Genomic DNA, 20,164 nt, shown 5'->3' on the forward strand with positions numbered 1-20,164 from the left:
AAGCATATATAGATAGGGCCAGAGAAAGCGACTTTGTTTTATACTATGTAGTGAAGAGAATATATATATATATATATATATATATATATATATATATATATATATATATATATATATATATATATATATATATATATATATATAAATATCAAATAAATATTATATTAATAATCTAAAAATACTAATTTGTTTGTTCACGCTAATGGCGCTAATGTCCGCAATGAGAAAAAATCACAAGCCAGTCATTTGTTAAGGATGTCGAGTGGCATTTTGTCAGACTAATAACTCTTGCGAGGCGGTGTCGCGCCACTAGAAAGCAGTTAAATAAGCCAAATTGGGTCATCCCTTCAACGAGCTACTTTTATAGAGCATTATATCTTCTAGGCTACTTATTTTTATACTCCTAATTATATCTATTTGTTATCAGATGTTTGGCTTCCTTTTGCGTTTTGCCAAAGTTTTCTAACGCTTTTGTGAATAATTTGTTTAAGTGCTTTATTTGTTTTGATATAGCGAAGCATAATCAATGTGGGATCATTTTGCCAAGACCCTAAAAATAATAGTGTATGAATAGAGTTTATTGCGAAGGCATTCTTATCTACGTGAGAACAAGATACTAACAAATATAATTAGTAATAATTTGTCTATTTAACATCGCCCTAGCATATTTAACAAGTTACATTATGTCAATGTAGCTACTTAAAGCCAACATGTCACCAGTGTATATTGATATTATAATGGGAATAAGTTTGTACTTTGTTTGTTGGTAGGGACTAATCGCTGGAACTACTAAACCGATTCTGAAAATTCTTTCACTAATAGGAAGATAAATTACTCATGCGTATTTTAGGCTGCTTTTTATCCCGGAAAAACATATCACACGTGCCGAGCCGCGGGCAAAAGCTATCTTTGATATTTTCACAATACCCAAACACCTTGTGAAAGTCTAGTACTTTTGTTATCCAGACTTAATAAGGATATCAATTGCCCGATCGTTAGCACTCGCAATGAAAATTGTGGGTTTTCGTCACTTTGTCCCCCTGGCACAGTTTTCTCCCTTTAAACCCCTGTCATTTGCTTGCTATGACGTAATCTTTAGAGACGATAACTAATCTTCTTAATTGATCTTTTCCTTGATGAGTTAAACAAATGAGTGGCGCGGGTTCCCTTAGGCAATTATGGACGTTAATATCTGGAGTTTACGGTTCATATTTGGGTGCTCTTGTGATTAAAAGACTTTCAATTCCGTAGTATGAATGTTGGGATTATGATCTTTGGATGTTAGGCGTCGTTTTATGACAGGGAGTGTTATATCTTCCATTTCTCTTTATAGATAGGTACAGTCACCCACATAAGTAGCTGAACAATTTTTCTTACCAACATTTATGTTTTCTTCACAAAAATAAAATAAAAGGAATTTATTATACTTTACGCAAAGAAAAAAGTTTCACCTAAACTTTATGTATAGGCGCTTTGAAGTTAAATTTGTTCAAACACTTTTGTAGCTGACTGTACGTGTATACAAAACATCGGCCATGTTCAAAAACAAATCCCAAGTAATTTCTCCCACCCATTAATATTAGACGATTATCCAACCAACTAATTTGAAGTTTGTACGGACATTCCCGCGCCATAAGGCACGAGACAAAAGCAACTTTCGGACTACATAATCGAAAGCCAAGTCCGGCTATTGTAACACAAACATATCGACAACTGGCATTGGATTATCGACGAAGACAGTCAAATACAGACCTGAGGAAGCCTCTAAAGCTATGGAGTCTCAAACTTGAGAAACAACTGGCCAACTGGCAAACTAAACTCTCGCTGTGTAAATTTCTTGAAACTTGCCTTTTTGGATTGAAAGGATTAATGTTGGTTTTATTGCATTCTATTTTCAAATGTGACATGTTTGAATTTCGAATACTTGATTACTTTGGTGTATAGTATAGTAACAGTCTCTTATGTAATTGTAACTGTAGTTACAAGCAATCGCAGCATGAGCCACTTTAATATAAATATTTTTAAATATAAAACAACAGATACTATAATTATGTTTAGTACATACCTATATTTATGTTTAGTTGTGTTAATTTATTAATGGAAAATGGTCAATGAAAACTGCCATAAATGTATTAAAGTTTATTAATTTCGATGTCGCTTATTAACTACCAAGCCTTGAAAACAAAACATTACTTATGTGTTTTTTCTCCCCAAATTAATTCCATTTTCGAATGAGTGATTGTGGTGTCATAACGTTTTTAACATAGCATTAATCAGAATCCCCTTGTACATTACGTGAACGTTTTAGTCCGTGTAGTTATGATGAATGATTTCGTTTTTACTACGCCTCTACTTTACTGTTCATAAATAGATCTTATAAATGGTTGAGTTTATTATTAGTGTTTGGTGATCGATATTTATTTTTGTTGCAACCACTTACTACTTATGTATTACGTTCCTTGATTACATAGAACGAAATAAATATAAATACATGCTATTCTGGCATTGGAAGTTTATTAAACAAGTGGGAACTTATTCTCTATGACAGTGTTATCTCGTAACGTGGCTGTGTTACGTTATCTTCGTGGTATTAGCGTGGAATGGTATTTTGTACGGTCACGACCCTCAGCTTTGAGGACATCGATGCAAGGGGGAGGTATTCTGTATGCCAATTTCTATTTTCTTAAACGCGACGGTGCGTTACGTGCTTGTTACGCACTGTCAAAATAGCGAGTGGAATCGCAAATAAGGCCCCTGATCTCTTTCTCAAATGTGTCTAGAGCTTGCTTACGATAAAATATCGTCAAGGTTGCAGGTAGGAAATTTAACCTTCCAATTAGCGACCAAGGTATAAAAGCCGCTATAGTGGCCCACGTTAGGGACACGCGTTGCATCAGCCTGTGTAGATATACGGATTTAAATAAGCCGATGTAATTATTTCGTCTGTATTGAACTATAAATGTAAGTATACTTTAGGGATTATGCAGACGGCGTTGCGGAATCAACCTGTGTAGGTTTATATTGTTCCAAGCAGGCTGTCGTAATTATTTAGTCCGAATCGAACTATACTTGTAAGTTTTAGGGATAAAGCAGATGGCGTGGCGGAATCAGCCTGTGTAGGTATATTCGGTTTTAAACAGGCTAGCGTAATTATTAAATCTGTATCGAACTGCAAAAATACTGTAGCAATACTATAGATGATATTGTTTATACGCTCTGACAACACTTGGCTTTGATTAGTGCAAACCTTTTTCGTCCTCATTCCGACTAACGAATATGTAACGTCACAGTTTAGAAGTACACACGTTTATTGCTTAAAATCCGCTATTAAGATTCTCATCTCCACTTCTGTAAAATAAAACAGCTTCAAATCAATATAGGTAAGTAAATTGATCTCACGTCAGTGGCTCGATAAATTTCCATTAATCTAAACCGCACCGCAACAATCTGCGGTCGCGTATTAGCAGAACCTGTTATTGGATCCTTCGCAATGAAATTACACATTCATTTAATATTGCTTATTTAGCGCAATTTGTCCGTATAAGCTCATTACGCACGATCGGACCACAAAGATAAATTAATTTATTTGACATGACGCCACGCCATTGTTCCGTACAAATGTACAGCGGTGGAATTAACTTTTAAATTGGCATCTCAATTTTAACAGTGTCATGCTATCACAGATGTCAAGGGGTGTTCACGAGCGAAATAATGATCAAGTCACGGGTGCGTACAAAAGAATTAATTGCGAAATAATTAAATGTTCGCATGACACGCTTGTTTGTTGAAGAAATTCGCTGTTAAATGGATGTGTTCCGCGAATTGCGTTTGTAGGCTGTTGAAGGGTTTGCTTTAATGTATCTGTTCTTCGCTATTTGTAGGCGTACGTTTTGAATATAACTGGATGATAGAAGATGAAGTGGAATATTAACGGTGAGGAAAATCGTCGTGAATAACCATATAACACACATACATCACGCAATTATCACCGAAGGGGTATGCAGAGGCGCAACTAGAGCACCCACTTTTCGCCAAGTGTGTTCCGTCCCATAATGTCATAGAGGCCAAGCTAGTCAAGTCTTTATGTTTCAAAAATGCCAACAATTCGTAGATTTAATCCATATAACATATGGTCCTATTTCCGCTATACAATAAGTGAATTTAGCTTTTTTAAGTTTTGTCATCTATACGTACTATAAAACAAAATCCCCTTTACGGTCTGTCTGTATGTTATCTATTTTCTCAAAATTTGTGATGGAGATAGTTTAAGACCCTAGGAAGGTTATGGGCTATTTTCTATCCCGGGAAAAAAAATAGCGGGACTTTAATCCCGGAAAAATCTTCACGCGGGCGAAGCCGCGAGCAAAATCTCGTTATTTAACAAATTTCAAATTTGTCAAACACGAAGTAATGAATTGAGATAAGTAAACATTTTAGTCATTAAATTACAAATTTGCATCCATCATTACAGAATATCACATTTACGTACCAATTTAAGCGGTTAAGAACTCGCACACTATTCAATGTCCAAATAATTATAAACATCCAAATAAACAGCATGAAATAAACATTAATTATAAATTGACAGTAAAATTGCGAATGTAATACAATTACGTTGTGGATATAAAATTAATTGCGATGCGAGTGGCTTTTCGTACGTCATTGGGTACAAAATGCTCACCAGTTTGACAAGTCCACAATAGGTGGCGGCCGACGATAGCCACAGCAGCGATAACGCGAACAATGAGCTTCGTGATTACGTACAAACAACTTTCCTGCTGCGATTTACATAGCAGTTTAGTTTAACTCGCCAGATATAGTTTTTGGTCAGGTCTCGTTAGTCTTTTACAGAATTGGTGTTAGGTTTGGTGATCAGAATTAAAAAAAAACTGATACGGGATATTTTCTATAATAATATGTTTTTGATTGATTTTTGTATTAAATTACGGTAATACTTGTAATATACTGATTGATAAAAAGTATCCAAGAATTACCTACAGTTTTATGAATGGTTTTAGAGATTTAAAATTTTGAAATTGATAGTAAAACAACATGTAAAATGTAAAAAATATATTTCATTGTATTATCACAGAAGATCGAAATGAATGTACAAAAACATCTTATAAATCGAAAACATTAGTGATTAATACAAAATTAGTATTTACATAACAGAGCAAGGATCAGCGTCACACAACTCGTACATTATAACTTCAGCTTGATTCCAACTAGAATGCAAGTTGTAAGTTACAAGCCATAGTATGTAACTTTGGCCTGTGCCTAAGTTTCGCTACTTAAGTGACTAGGATACTCTATATTATTATAAATTTCGCCTATTCATGTTCGAAAATTTATAGTTCAACGATTTCGCGCCATTATTGCTCACATAACTACACGATTACGTGGCGTTTTTAGGTTAGAGTTGCTAAAGATCGTAGGCTAAAAACTACGTTAATATAAGTAAAAGCAGAAGAACTACAAGACAATGTTTCTTGAACTTTCTTGTCTCTTTTACTAACAGTCACGAAGGCCTGAAATAGACTTTATATCAGCACATAATAAATCTGCAATATGTTTTCATCGAAATGTACCTTGAATATTCGTATTTCGTTTTTTATAAGCATGGACAACAAAGTGGCCCCACTGCATCTGGTGGTAAGTGGACTGAGGTCCAATAAAATGTCGACTGACGAGAGATGGTTTCCCCTCGGCAATCGACACAATTATGCCGGCCTGTTGGAACCGGATATACACAGGCTAATCCCGAAACGCGACACACTTACGCGTACCACTATGACGGATTTTAACATCTTGTGTACGGTGGTCGCTATCCGAGCGGATATATACCCTACCACCAGCATGTCGTTCGCTAAGTACAATTTATACAATACTGCAGATGGCTCTAACGCGATCCTTGCCCTTCCTTACCACTAAAAACCTGCATCAATGCCAATGCTCGACGCCATAAGGCACGAAGACTGGCTTCTCAACATGTACAGTGTTCAACACTGGTACCGGCACGGTGTGTACCACTGGCAGAGTTTTGACGATTGGCACCTCCTTGATGATTGGTATCTCCTTGATGATCGGAACTGGTTTGATCACAGGCACCTTTTCGATATGGTGGTGGTGTACAGTATGAACATCATACGGCACGTGGATTCTCACGCTAGAATAGAAATAATATTAAGTAAAGCAAAGTATCATAAAATTTTGTAAGGTTGAAGAATAGAGTGGCCCTTAAGTAAACGGAAAGATCTTTTGAATTAAGATTGGTGATAGATCTCTAGTCTTTTAGTGTTTAAAATTTGTATACATGAGTATACCCAATATGTCACGCATGCAATAGGAGAAGGCAGGAATTATAGATTGTCACTACAGTTCGATAACTACTTGAGTGTAGTTCACTGTCATTATGTCATTGATTCCAGTCGATTAGCGTACTCTTGAGCTGGTCTCTGACACATTAGAATTATCGCGTAAATTAGACAGTTGAAATTTAGGATCGTCTAATGGCGCAAAATTAATTATTATAACTTCATTGATCCACATTCAAGAAGTCTCCTTATTTGCCCTAGAATAGATTTGTACCCATCGAGCATACATGATATAATATTGTGGCCATTAGATTGAACCAAACAGTTCCTCTCTCCCTTTGGTGACTTCATCTAAGAAAACCATTCATTGCTAGCTTTTGCCTGCGGCTCCGCCCGCGTGATTTTTTATTTCAGGATACATTGTCCAGTGATAAAAATTAGTCTATAGCACTAAAGAGTAATGTAGCTTTCTATTAGTGCAAATAATATATAAAAGACGGTTTAGTAGTTCCTGAAATAAGTGCGTTAAATAAGCAAACTCTATAGCTTCATATATTTGTATAGATTTCATCAATAAAATGTAAAAACACAAAACCTGTCACTAATAATTAATTCTGAATGCGGCGTGCGCAGCCCGCACACGTATTGTGAGCGTTATCAACTATTTCTCTTGTATGCCCGTCTCTGTTGATTTATACAATGGCCGCACAAAGATACATTAGCCGTGTGCCGACATTACACAAATCATGTTATACCACAGCCATTATGCCGCGTGTTTGCTGTACATTTGATCGCTGAACAAAATGACTGAACAATTTATTGAGATATTTTAGCCATCATAACAGAATAACAGTAACAACTTAACTGCCTTGCAATTCACAAGCTTGTGAAATAATATGTGACATTCATTGATAAATAATAAATAGATTCCATTATCAGGCTGCAGTTAAGGATTATTACGAAATAGTAATGCAGTCTATCTTTTGCATGGAAACTAGTTTTGATAACTTTTATTAACCACTCAGGAAGAAAATGGTTTATGCAGTTCAAAAAAACAATTAATCAAAAATTATACAAAACAATAATAAGGCTTAGGGTTAACTCACATCATTGCCAGGGACTATCAGATGCAGAAGACGATAACAGGAATGGGCATAATATAAAAATGAAGAAATAGAAAGAAAATATTTAGAATAGACATAAGTTTTGTAAAAGCTGTCAACCCGGAAAAGGCAACCGGGCTGAGGCCTAAACCCTCTCAGTAGTAGAGAAGGATTATGCCCATCCGTGGGCCGCATATAATACAAATATGGTATTATTATTATATAAAATTTAAAAAAATAACTGACCTAGCTTTACTGATAATTAAAAAAACTCACTGCGTTCTGTGACCGTAGCCGAGTGGGTCCGGATCAGGCACGGGTGTGGCCAAGCACATGTGGCTGGCAAGGACGATGACCAAGGCGAGCTAAAAACAAAATTAAACCATGATTACTCATTGTCCACCTCCCTAATTGGCATTATCATGTTCTTTCAGCCTTTGTCCACTGCTGAAAATAAGTCTCCCTTAATGATAGCCAGACCGAACTGTTAGAAACGTCTTATTAGCAAGGTCTATTCTGGTATTATATCGTCTTCTATATGAAGTTACAGTTTGCTTATTTACTGCTGCACCTATGTTGCTATGCCTCCCTTAATGATTACCAGACCAAACCGTTAGAAACGACTTACAAGCAAGGTCTATACTGGTATATCGTCTTCTATACGAAGCTACAGTTTGCTTATTCACTACTGAATCTATGTTCTTATGCCTCCCCTGATGATTACCAGACCAAACTGTTAGAAGCGACTTATAAGCAAGATCTATATTGGTATTATGTCGTCTTCTAAACGACGGTATAGTACACGAACGACTGTCACCGCTAACAAAGTTGTCTTAATAGTGACCATTGAACAGAGGTGGACAGTTAGGAGTGCAAATTCAGATAAATTACCAAGAAAAGTGGTTTTATCGACCACAGAATTATGGATACCAAATACGTTATACAATATAGCTGCCTTTAATCCAAGGTAATAGCAAATTTTCTCATTATCACAATCACAGGCTCCATAATTAGGAAAAAGTTCAGCGCAATTTACTCAATTATGTAAAAGGTAAATGAGTAGTTGAACGAGAATTAGTAATTAACCGTTTACTATGAGCTCACTTTGTTAATTGACGTCCGCTTGGAAAATTAAAAATAATTTGCTAAGATTCTTGATTCAAGAGCTGAAAGGTTTATGATTATGATACAAGTTGGAATTTATAAATCCTGTCTACGTCTCAAACTGAAGTTCATGACCGTTCTGGTGGTTGTCATTTGTCATTTCACTTGAAGAGGTGGTTTCCATATCAGTTCACGAACGTAATTGTAGCTATGAGATTTAGTGAATTATTTGAACTATATTTCGAGTTTTAAAAATCCCGGATAAGAAGTCGCCTATAGCACTAAGGAGCAATGAAGCTTTTAGTGAAAAAGATATCAAAGTCGGTTTAGTAATTCCTGTGATTAGCGCTTTCAAACAAACAAACTCTTCAGCTTTATATATTAGCACAGATACAAAGGTCTATAAATTATAAATATTTTTATTCGTTAATATTCTATTCATAAAAAGTCTCTTTGCTATAATTTTATGATAGCATGTCTATATTGCAACTTGACTGATTGATTACAAATTAAGTAGTCCGATGCAATAAGGTGAAATGCAATGCCCGATTAGATTCACGCACGCTACATCGTTTTAAATTCAAATGAAGTGTCAAAATAGGAGTTTACGACACGTACCACCTTTCTTCGTACTTTACTTGATTGCCAATGAGGGAAATGCTTGTGTCATAGTTATGTCATGCCCTGAGGGAGTATGACACGTAATTAAGGTACAAATTACCAGTTATGACGAGGGGTGTATTTTTAAGGGCAATGTACTTTTAATAGTTGCCTGTAATTTGTTAAAAAAAGAGAAAAGATATGTTTGGCAGTTAGAGTATGCACTGTGATAGTAAAGATTAGCATAAAAATGATTTAGATTTATTAAAAAATACCCTGTTTCTAGATTTTTTATTTGATAGTGCCTAATTTGTAATTTTACTTATTTAGGAATTTTTAAATTAGTTAGGAATATTTTATGCTAAGGGCAAAAAATAATATTGTCTGGAATACAAAATTGTTTTTTAAATTTGTTAGTTTTAAAATGAATTTTATGAAGGCACTAATTAACAAGTCAAATTAGGCATTCAATTCAGAATTTAGAATACGTCTACGTTTTATATTTTATTTGCAATCTATTTTCAATTTATATGAACTAGACATTTTCAAATTAAAGAAAAATAAATCAAATAAATAGAACGATTTAAAAAGAAATAATTCTAAATTTAAAAACACCCTTAAAAATCAATACTCACAGCTTTGTGATACATGTTGGCGTGTGATTGGTGTGCTGTGTGACTGTGCAGGATGCGCCCGCGCAGCCAGTAAATATGTGCGCGGTTGTGCAAGCTTACCACCGTCACGGTTCCTTGTCGGCACGTGTACCGTGCCACTGTGTAGCTTCACGTGGTGACACAGGGTGCAATTTGTATCGATGGGGACTTGTTACGTGCGCTTGCGATTTCACATAAAATTGTTACAAAAAGAATCTAGTCTCGTGTCCTAATGGTGGAGGAAATTAAATGTTTTTTTCAATGATAGCTGTGTGGTCGGTTTGCATTTATGTTTTTAAATCGTTGCTTCATTTTATTGTATTCTGTGGCATAATATAATAAGTAATGACTGCGTTTATTTACTAAAGGTATATATTATTTCCGAGCTATTTCTGATTGTGATACTTGCGACTTTGGAGTTAAGGCTCTTAATATTTAACAAACAAAGTATTGCCAACTTCTACTCAAACAGATTCACATTAATTCATCATAAGATTTAATAATATACATTAGTTCTATTTTTGAAATTATTATTTCTCCTATTTAAAACAAAATTTAGTTCTTTACGACGTATTTTCAAAAATCACACCAAAACCATGTCTTTATATTTCCGAAACTAATATCGTAATTACGAAAACATTTTACAGCTGATCATGAATCAAATTAATTAATATTGGCAATTATTATGAAATTCCCAGTTGTATTCTAACATTAACGCTCGGCTGGTTAATGAAGTTATAGTAATATCCATTTAGGGCATTACCACACGCGTAATGATTCTTGCTGCGGTCAATTTAGGGACATCATGTACTGCTTTATATAAAATGTTGTACGGTATAGAACATTCTGGATTTGTACATAGTTTTTTATTGCTATGAATGACGAGACTAGCTAGCCGTTCGGCTGATAGTAATCGATGCGACCGACCATACACAGCAGAAACACCATTCGACAGTTTGAATTATAAAGTATTGTTTGAGACAGGAGATGTTAAGTCTCATTATGTCCAGTAGTTACACTGGTTACAATGTCCTTCAAACCGGAACACAACAATGACTACACACTGCTGCTTCACGGCAGAAATAGACATTGCGGTGGTACCTACTAACCAGGCGGACTTTCACATATGACAGGCCTACCTAATGAGTATGTTGAATATTATGATTATTCAATTTGAGCCTAAAAAATAATATTATATTATATTTGTATCAATATGCATAATTATTTATATATTAATATCAGTCCTGTATTATATATAGTCCCACTGGTGGGCTCGGGCCTCGTCTACTTCTGAGAGAGATTAGACCTTAGTCCACCACGCTGGCCTAGTGCGGATTGGTAGACTTCAAATCCTCAAAATTCCTATAGAAAATTTCTCAGTTATACAGGTTTCCTCACGATGTTTTCCTTCACTGTTAAAGCAAGCGATAATTCACAAAGAATACACACATCATTTTAGAAATATCAAAAGTGTGTGGCTTTAGTATTTGAATCTACATTCGTCTTGGTAGTCCGTTCAACACCCAACTAACTAGGTTATCGCCGCTTCTTTAAGTATTTGTTTCATTAATCCCTTATCACTAGATCATATTACTACGTATTCTAAATAAAAATTCAAGTAATAATACTTTATTTATTAACGTAAACACTTACCAAATTGTTTATTAAATTTGTATATACGAGAAATGTGGAGCATTTCGCGAACATTCCATATTCATGGAAGCACTTTGTTCATTATTCTCAGATATGGACACGTTCATTCAAATTAAACAGATATTTCACGGGAAATGCGATAGTACGCTTTAATGGACTCATTTAGTATTACCTAGTTTATTAGGTAGCATAAAACATAGGAACTAGAAAGCATCTGTTTTTAATTGAATGATATATTGTCATACAAACGCTTCAAAACACGCGGAACAATATTTAGTATGCTAGGGATTGTCTAATGTTGCTGAGACGTAAATATCTCTCCAATTACCTTTCAGGGTGTGTAATATTTAGTTTAGATTCCTAATAATTTGCTAGGACTCAATCAATATCATAAAGATTGAATTGAGATACCCGCCGCTATTTAAAAAATATATATCTTTTTAATTTATTACATGAAGTTAAAAATTATATTAAATATTAAAAAAACGAATATAAAAAGAAAATATTATATTTTGTGTATGTTTGTTTGTTATGGATAAACTTAAAAATTACTGAATTGATTTTTTAAATTCGTTCACTAAAAGGAATCTACATTACCTCTGCGTATTGTAGGCTATTTTTAATCCCGGGATAGATCCTAAAGGTGGGCAAAGCCGTGAGTAAAAGCTAGTTGAAAAATAGTATGCATGTTAATAAAAATCCTTATTGTTTTGCCAATAAAGACATTTTTATCATTAAAAATTTGCTCCTACCTGCCAGCCTGAGCTGATTACTTCGGTTTGTACCATATTGTCATTATAAATTTTATCCCTAATTTAAAATGTCCATAGTTATATAAGTAATTTTAATAGTTGTTTAGATAAATAATAATTATTCTTATACATTGTTTTGACGTATCATAAGTGCAACTTTGTTCGCCTACGTGATAAATAAAGTATTTTATTTATTTTATTTTAAAAGCGATGTATTAAAAGCAGGCAATATGTAACAACGGCTCTTCCTCTATTAGTTGTACATAGCGGCCAGGATGTCTAGGATAGTGCGTGTAATTATTTTAAAATACTAACAATTTTCTCCAATTACTCACTAGATTACTACAATTTCGTGTCACGAAGTGTTTACGTGGTTGGATTTTTTATAAGATTTCTTAAATTGTTAATGAATTTTGTGTATAGAACTTTTGGTATCAGCGAAATGTAAAATTTTCCGAATAGGAACTCTACACAACATATATGTACTAATGCATAAATGCTGTCTGCAAATCGTTGTGTAAATTAGATTCTACATAAATTCTATATAAAGGAAAGCCGACAAGAATCGGGAAGCCGACAGGAATCCGTTTATATGGACCTTTAGCCACTGTCTGGTATGTTGTTTTAGTCAATACAACGTGCTACCGTGGCATAGCTCGCGTTAAAGTCTTTTCCCGGAATTAAAATCTCGTATATTTTTTCGAAACAAAAATACATTGAAATACGCGTACATAGATGGCGATAGTGCTGTAATACGAGGTATTTAAACACATTTCAACATGTTTGTTAATCCCCGAGTTTTCGCAGTTGTTCCAATTTTTTTACAACCAGCCGTTATTTTTAACAGCATTTTAAATATTGCTAGTTTGTTGCAAAAAATGTGAATAACAACACTGTATAACTAAATATTTTGACTATACAGATAGGCAAATATAACTCACTGTTAAATAAAAAATTCACGAATTTATATTTTATTAGGTAACGCTCTACCAAATATTTACTGATTTCAACCAACTGTCAAAACGAATCACACTTACACAAACAGTATTGATTTAAAATTCTCCAAAATCGCAGATCGCAGCCCAGGGACAGCTCGTCATTCGCTAATAAGAATAACAGTATAAAATAAAATCAAAATGCAGTGGACCGGGGTCAGCATAGCGAATGAGTGCAATCAGGTGTATTTCCCTCGACACCGGGCTTCGGACCCGACCCGCCGGTACTATAGTTTTGATTTTTTATTGAACCCGCCTTCATAGTTTTATACATGTAGCTTTGGTTATATTTATTTCACCACAACATGTGCACACGGAAGGATCTGGTAATTGTGAACTATAAAACGCATTTGCATGAATTTCTTAGATGATTTCGGTTATGAAATATACGGATCTGGTAATTGTGAACTATAAATCGCATTTCCATGAATTCCTTCGATGATTTCGGTTATATATGACACATATCACGCCTTTTTCCCTCAAGGGGTAAGTATACGTGCAACCAGGCCATCCAGTTTTCGCCTTGTGTGTTATCTTATGAATTAACTCCAATTGTTTTTTTTTATTTTAAATTTTAAAACCATAATATTCCTGATCGCTTAAGAGCAGGGGAATAAATTTTAAAACTTAATCCTTTCCCGCCACAACAGTTTCTAGAAAACATCAGATTAATTATGAGGATAAAGGTAGTCTATGTGTTAATTCAGGTGGTCTATCCGTGTAATAAATTTCATCGAAATTCATTCATTTACTTCTAACACACGTACACACATTTTCACAATCTTGCGCATAAATGAAAAATATAAAATAATATCCAAGTATTCCAATCCCAAAATCTCATACCTAATTATATAAATATCTATAGTTAATAAAAACCGCAAGGGGTCCCTAAGTCGTACGCTTTGAGTCAGCGGTCGACAGAGGCTTAAGATCGTAATCCCCTCACAGGTCAGCATAACGTCACCTGGCTCCCGTGCGCTTTTTATTCAATGCCATTGCTGCCCTTGCTCGGTTAAAGGAAAACAAACTTACCACATCGAACATTTTTTGCGAAATTTAAGTACTTCTGGGAATGAATTTTAATAGACATGAGTCAGAATATGATGCCTTTTATCAAAATTTAGTATTGTCTGGCATTCCTGTGGGTTTTTGTGGTCCAGGGAAATGAACATTCTGGGAATAGGTTAGCTAACCACGTTTCACGCGATGCATAGAAAATTTATAATATACACTAGGTATAAACTAAATTAATATGTAATACGCTTCATTTAACATGTGGTTAAAGTTGGTTGACAGGGGAATGTTATATTATCCGACTAATTTAAAGATTAGTTTAGTGCATTAGCTGATTTCAAGTGTAATTCGATAATATTGCGGTTGAAATTAACTATGTCACAAAATGCCAGGGGAATTGTTTGGATCAGGTTACAAATTGATGAAATACAATCTTGATAGGTATTATTTATTGTATTAAATTGAAGGCATATCAGATGCGATATCTCAAAGCTCTAATGAAAAAGGATAATTTATTAAATACGTTTATAAGTCTGTTTCATTTTGTCGTACTTTAATAACTTTTGAACTTTTTTATATTCTTTATTCGATTTTAAAATTTCTTGTAATATAATCCAACCTTATTCCTTTTCTGTAATTTTAATAATTTCAGTACAGTAATATTCCGCGAAATAGCTGACTACAACCATCCAATAATTAGCCGTGCGTCATTTCGGTGACGCTTCACAAATCATTCCGGGCCCCGCGTATCGAGCCACATTCATCTCTTGCGTTTTTGACAGCACGCAGCGCCCGTCACACGCCATGACGCGGCAATAAACTATGCATGGACGAAATAGTAAAATGCAGTACAGCTAAGAGTACAGCATTATTTATTAAGTAGCGGGATGACATTGACATTATCGACAAAATATAATCTCACTTAAGTTTATATCAAAAAGTGTGTGTGCAATTCACACACCGCAGAAGTGAATCTTCTGAAGAGGCTCGGTGGGGGGGGGGGGACAAGGCCAAGCCCCCTCCCCCCCAATCGTTAACGTTGAATTGGAAACATCTTCAAACATTTATACAACTAAAAACCATCTGTGCTTGATAATGAAGAATCCAAAAAAAAATACATAGTAACCCTCCAAAATTTTAGGCCCTCACGGGCCTGATTCCGAATAATAGTCTACGAGAGCGTAATGACACCCTCCAAAATTTCAAGCTGCGACCGCGCCTGCTTCTGAATGATAGCCTACGAGAGATTGAGACGAATATAGGGTATCAGGAGTATTAGGCTAAAGATAAGGTTTATTATTTTTAACTAATGCTAAAACATACTTGTAAAATTAATTTATTAGTGAGATTAAAATATTTACATAAAATAAATGAATATCCTTAATGCAAACACGTAATCTGACTTATACAGGTAACTAGTTTTCCATAAAAACTTGTTCTTATTAGGAAATCATACCTTGTTACGTATAAAATATAAAACATTTTCCTATACAGTAACTATGTCGTAATCGTGTCGTAATTTTCTTGTCTACCCTGTTTCATAATTAAGAGCTTTATATAATGTTCCTGGAGACATAACGCCAAACGGTAATGTAGCTGGTTGCTAAGATGACTGGTTTAGTTTTGTTAATGTTTTGAGTGGTACAACTTAACATAATATATAACATAACTGATTTGCCATCATATTATTTAATATTAAAGTTGTTATTTACTTTTTAATGTACACTTGCCTTTGTTTATTAGCATAACCTCTATGTTGACCAAGAGTACTCTGTACCTCGTGTACAGTCAACCAAAAAATGTAGGTGAACAAATTCAAAACTTCAAAGCGCTTTTACACATTGACTTCAATCGTTTTTTTATCTAAAATGAAGTAAACCCTTGGAAGTTTATTTTAATGTATAAAAATATTGTTAACAAAACAAAAGTTCAAAGGTAGTGAAACTTTGAATTTGTTCAGCTACTTTTGAGGCCGACTGTACAAAGTGTTAATAAATAAATAAATAAAATAAAACACCTAAAATATCTAACCACGGAAAAAAGTCTTAAAACACGAATAAATGTCCTTCATTATTTATCATTATCATTATCAGCCACTGGTCCACTGCTGAACTTAGGTCTTTCGCAAGGGTTCCGAGACCGATTTATTGGAAACCGCCTGCATCTAGCGACGCCCTAGAAACTTTTCCAAGTCCATACACCACGTATCTACAATATAAAGTAACTTAAGTCTACAGCTTCAAATACTTATATAGTAAAGTATTTAAAAAAAAAGCGGCGATAGCCTAGTTGGGTGTGGAACGGACTGCCGAGACGAATGTCCGCAGGTTCAAATCCCAAGGGCACACACCTCTGACTTTTCTAAAAAATCATGTGTGTGTTTCTTTGTGAATTTATCGTTCGCTTTAACGGTGAAGGAAAACATCGTGAGGAAACCTGCACATCCGAGAAGTTCTCTATAGGAATTTCGAAGGTGTGTGAAGTCTACCAATCCGCACTAGGCCAGCGTGGTGGACTAAGGCCTAATCCCTCTCAGTAGTAGAGGAGGCCCGTGCTCAGCAGTGGGCAAGTATATAATACAGGGCTGGTATTATTATTATATTATTATTAAAGTATTTTTAATGCATTGACTACGGGAATATAATCTATACATTAAAAAGCTGAAGAGTTTGTTTGTTTGAACGCGCTAATCTTAGAAATTACTAAACCGATTTTGTTTTATTTTTCACTAATCATAAGCTACATTACTCTTGAGTGCTATAGGCTACTTTAGCACTGATGTTTCATTTAGTAAAACAATATTAATAGCAGTGCCGAATTTTTATTTTTTATGAGTGTATGCCACTTTATTTCCGCCGCTCCATGTAGGTAGCTTTATGTATGTATGTATGTAGTTTTCTAAAATACTTAATAATTTTCTATTTAATTAATTCTATTGAACGTCCTCTGAAATCTGCCGCCCCTAAGAGGCTGCCGCCCATAGGCCGGGGCCTATACGGCCTATTTACAAATCCAGGACTGATCAATAGACCCTAGTACAGACATCTTTAACATTCGAAGCGGTATGCCGTTATATGTTATGCGATATATGGAATCTCTTGTATTCATGACTTACATGTACCAGAACGATTAATTACAGATATCGAAATAGTTTGCAAGTATCGATCGTAGTCGCTAGTTTATGCCAATGGTACACATATGTTGGGTAGGATATATTTACCCGTTATAATGGCCCACGTGAGTGTCGCGTTCCGGGATCAGCCTGTGTATATTTGGTTCCAACAGGCCGGCATAATAGGGTACCGGACTCATTTTTATTCTTAACAATTATCAAATATTTACATAATATAAATTATAACACAGAAGAACTTAATAATATCCGGTGAAAAATCAACAAGTTATAAGTCTTTGAATTTCGGTGGAAGAGGTAATTAACAAGAAACAGAAAAGAGACAAAATACACACATGTGACGTCATCGGGAATTACGACGCGTGCGAAAGAAAGAGATGAAGCGATATCCCCACATCGCGCCCAAATCCGTACATTACAATATTTTAAATATAAATTACTCGCTCATTTTTTAACCAATTTTTATGCTGTTTTCGCAGAAGTGCTTCTTTTTCGTATTAAAAGTCATTACATATAGAATAATGTACAAAATCAAGCATAGGCCGATCCCCTATTGTATCGATTGCCGAGGAGTAATCTTTCATCAGTCGACATTCTATTGGTCACTCCACTGACCATCAGATGCAGTGGGGTCACTCTAGGAAGCTTAAGGAACAAAACATGTTTAATCTATATTTTACTTGCAGAATTCCTTTAATTTTGGTCTGTTGAAGCGAGCCTAGCTTCAGTTAAGCAGTTATTAGGTAATGCCCGTATCAGAGGAAGCAATACGCATAGTGTAGCAATGACAGATGAACGAGTTAGCACAGCGAATTATTATATTATACTAGCTTTTGCTCGCGGCTTCGCCCGCGTGAAGGTGTTTTCCAGGATAAAATTCCACTGTTTGATAAAAGTCTTGCTACATATTTTCCCGGTACTTATAGGTTCAAACTAATTTTATCCCCAATCTATAATTTCAGTTCAATCAGTCGAAAATCTAAGAATATTTATACAAACTTTCATCCCCTATTTTATCCCCTTAAGGGTAGAATTTATCAAAATCCTTTCTTAGGGGATGCCTACGTCATAGTAGCTTTATGCATGTAAAGTCTTAGCCTGATCCGTCCAATGGTTTGGGCTGTTCCTTGATATATCACTGTCAGTCACCTTTGAGTTATATATTATATTAACAACTGAATTTAGCTAAAATTGAGTTTCTCGAAGCCGACCACTATTTATGTACTATGTATTTTGAGACTATGCAATTTTGTCGCGTTCGCGATTCACTTTCACTTTTGTTGAGTTTCAGAACGCGATATTAGATCCTCCAACACGCACGCGAATTTGAACTTTATGCAGCGGTAATACATTACAAATTGACTCTCCATTTTATTTAGAAAACGTTTGTATGGGAAATAGAAAAATGCTGTTTTGAGGATTTTCCCGGCAATTATTCGAATTTTTCTCACCTTTTAAACCTTCCCTAGACCTCCACGAATAATTCAAGACCAAGATAAGATAAATCCGTTCAGCCGTTCTCGAGTTTTAGCGAGACTAACGAACAGCAATTCATTTTTATATATATAGATTTATATATAAAAATATGATTATTTCCTATGTTTACGCGAATGTTAGACATTGAAATAAAATTATTTTACGGTTTTTATCGCTCCCTGACCCCCGTGATTGTAAGACGGCAGTATTCAAAACGTCGAGGGAGAATTACAGTATAAAATACCGCGATAAAATCCGAAAAATAGTTTTATTTCAACTTGTATCATGATCCACGCCAGTTTTCGGGGAAATGCAAAAATAATAGTACAACTTATAGTGAGGAAAAGTTTCCTTATACACAAACTACGTAGTAATTAAGTTAATTACGCAATCAAAACCGACGAACACGGAGTTATTATTGTCTGACAACAGGCTAAAAGTTGTGGGAACACGTCAGTCGTCTAAAATAACGCGGTAAATATTTACAAACGTCTGGTGTTTTGGTATTTAGGAAACAACAAGGAACTGTTAATTGGCGGGTATTAATTTTCATGGTTAAAGTTTTTTTTTTATACGTTTATAAATTGTTTCAAAATTTACACACAGCTTTCTTTTACCGTATTAGAAGATAGACCTTGTTTTATGGATTACGATAGGACGTTGTTCAAAATTTTACTTAACATAGAATAATATCAGCCCTGAGCCCTGTATTATATATTGTCCCACTGCTGGGCGCGGGCCTCCTCTACTACTGAGAGGGATTAGGCCTTGGTCTACCACGCTGGCCTAGTGCAGATTGGTAGGCTTCACACACCCTTAAAATTCCAATACAGAAATTCTCAGGTATGCAGGTTTCCTCACGATATTTTCCTTCACTGTTAAAACAAGCGATAATTCACAAAGAATACACACATATTTTTTTAGAAAAGTCAGAGGTATGTGCCTTTGGGCTTCGAACCTGCGGACATTCGTCTCGGCAGTCCGTTCCATACCCAATTAGACTATCAGCGCTTAACTTAACTTACTTTACTTTAGTTAACAGAGAATATCGAGCCATAACCGCCGACTTGTCGTAAGCGACATTATAGAGGTCACAAATATGTTAAGTTTAAATGAATCACAAAATTGTTTATACGTTATGATTACATATCAGAATTTTTGTCACATCGCCTTTTTGTATTGTCAATTATGTAAAACGAGTAAGGTACTATACCTTACTCGTTTTACATAATTGTACAAGTAGTAAAAAAAAATTTTTATTTTATTCAGTATTAGTATTAGTTATGGGCTAGAAGTTCTGTTTTAAGTATATTGAAAGATTTTATCATAAAAATTGATAAATGATATAAATACAATATCTAACCATTTCT

General features: G+C 34.8%; 2 protein-coding genes across 6 annotated transcripts in view; one reads left to right on the forward strand and one right to left on the reverse strand.

Annotated features, from left to right (window-relative positions):
- LOC115444216 (semaphorin-1A) overlaps positions 1–20,164 on the forward strand; it is a 352,349-nt gene that overhangs the window by 43,615 nt on the left and 288,570 nt on the right. The window lies entirely within an intron of this gene.
- Positions 5,056–9,863, reverse strand: LOC115444219. Its single transcript, XM_030169908.2, has 3 exons — positions 9,757–9,863; positions 7,694–7,782; positions 5,056–6,166 (listed from the first exon to the last, which is right to left on the reverse strand). The coding sequence occupies exons 1-3, from the start codon at positions 9,769–9,771 to the stop codon at positions 5,941–5,943; spliced, it is 330 nt and encodes a 109-aa protein (XP_030025768.1). The 5' UTR covers positions 9,772–9,863; the 3' UTR covers positions 5,056–5,940.

The sequence above is a fragment of the Manduca sexta genome, chromosome 16, assembly GCF_014839805.1.
Source record: "Manduca sexta isolate Smith_Timp_Sample1 chromosome 16, JHU_Msex_v1.0, whole genome shotgun sequence".
In the NCBI taxonomy this organism is placed as follows: domain Eukaryota; kingdom Metazoa; phylum Arthropoda; class Insecta; order Lepidoptera; family Sphingidae; genus Manduca; species Manduca sexta.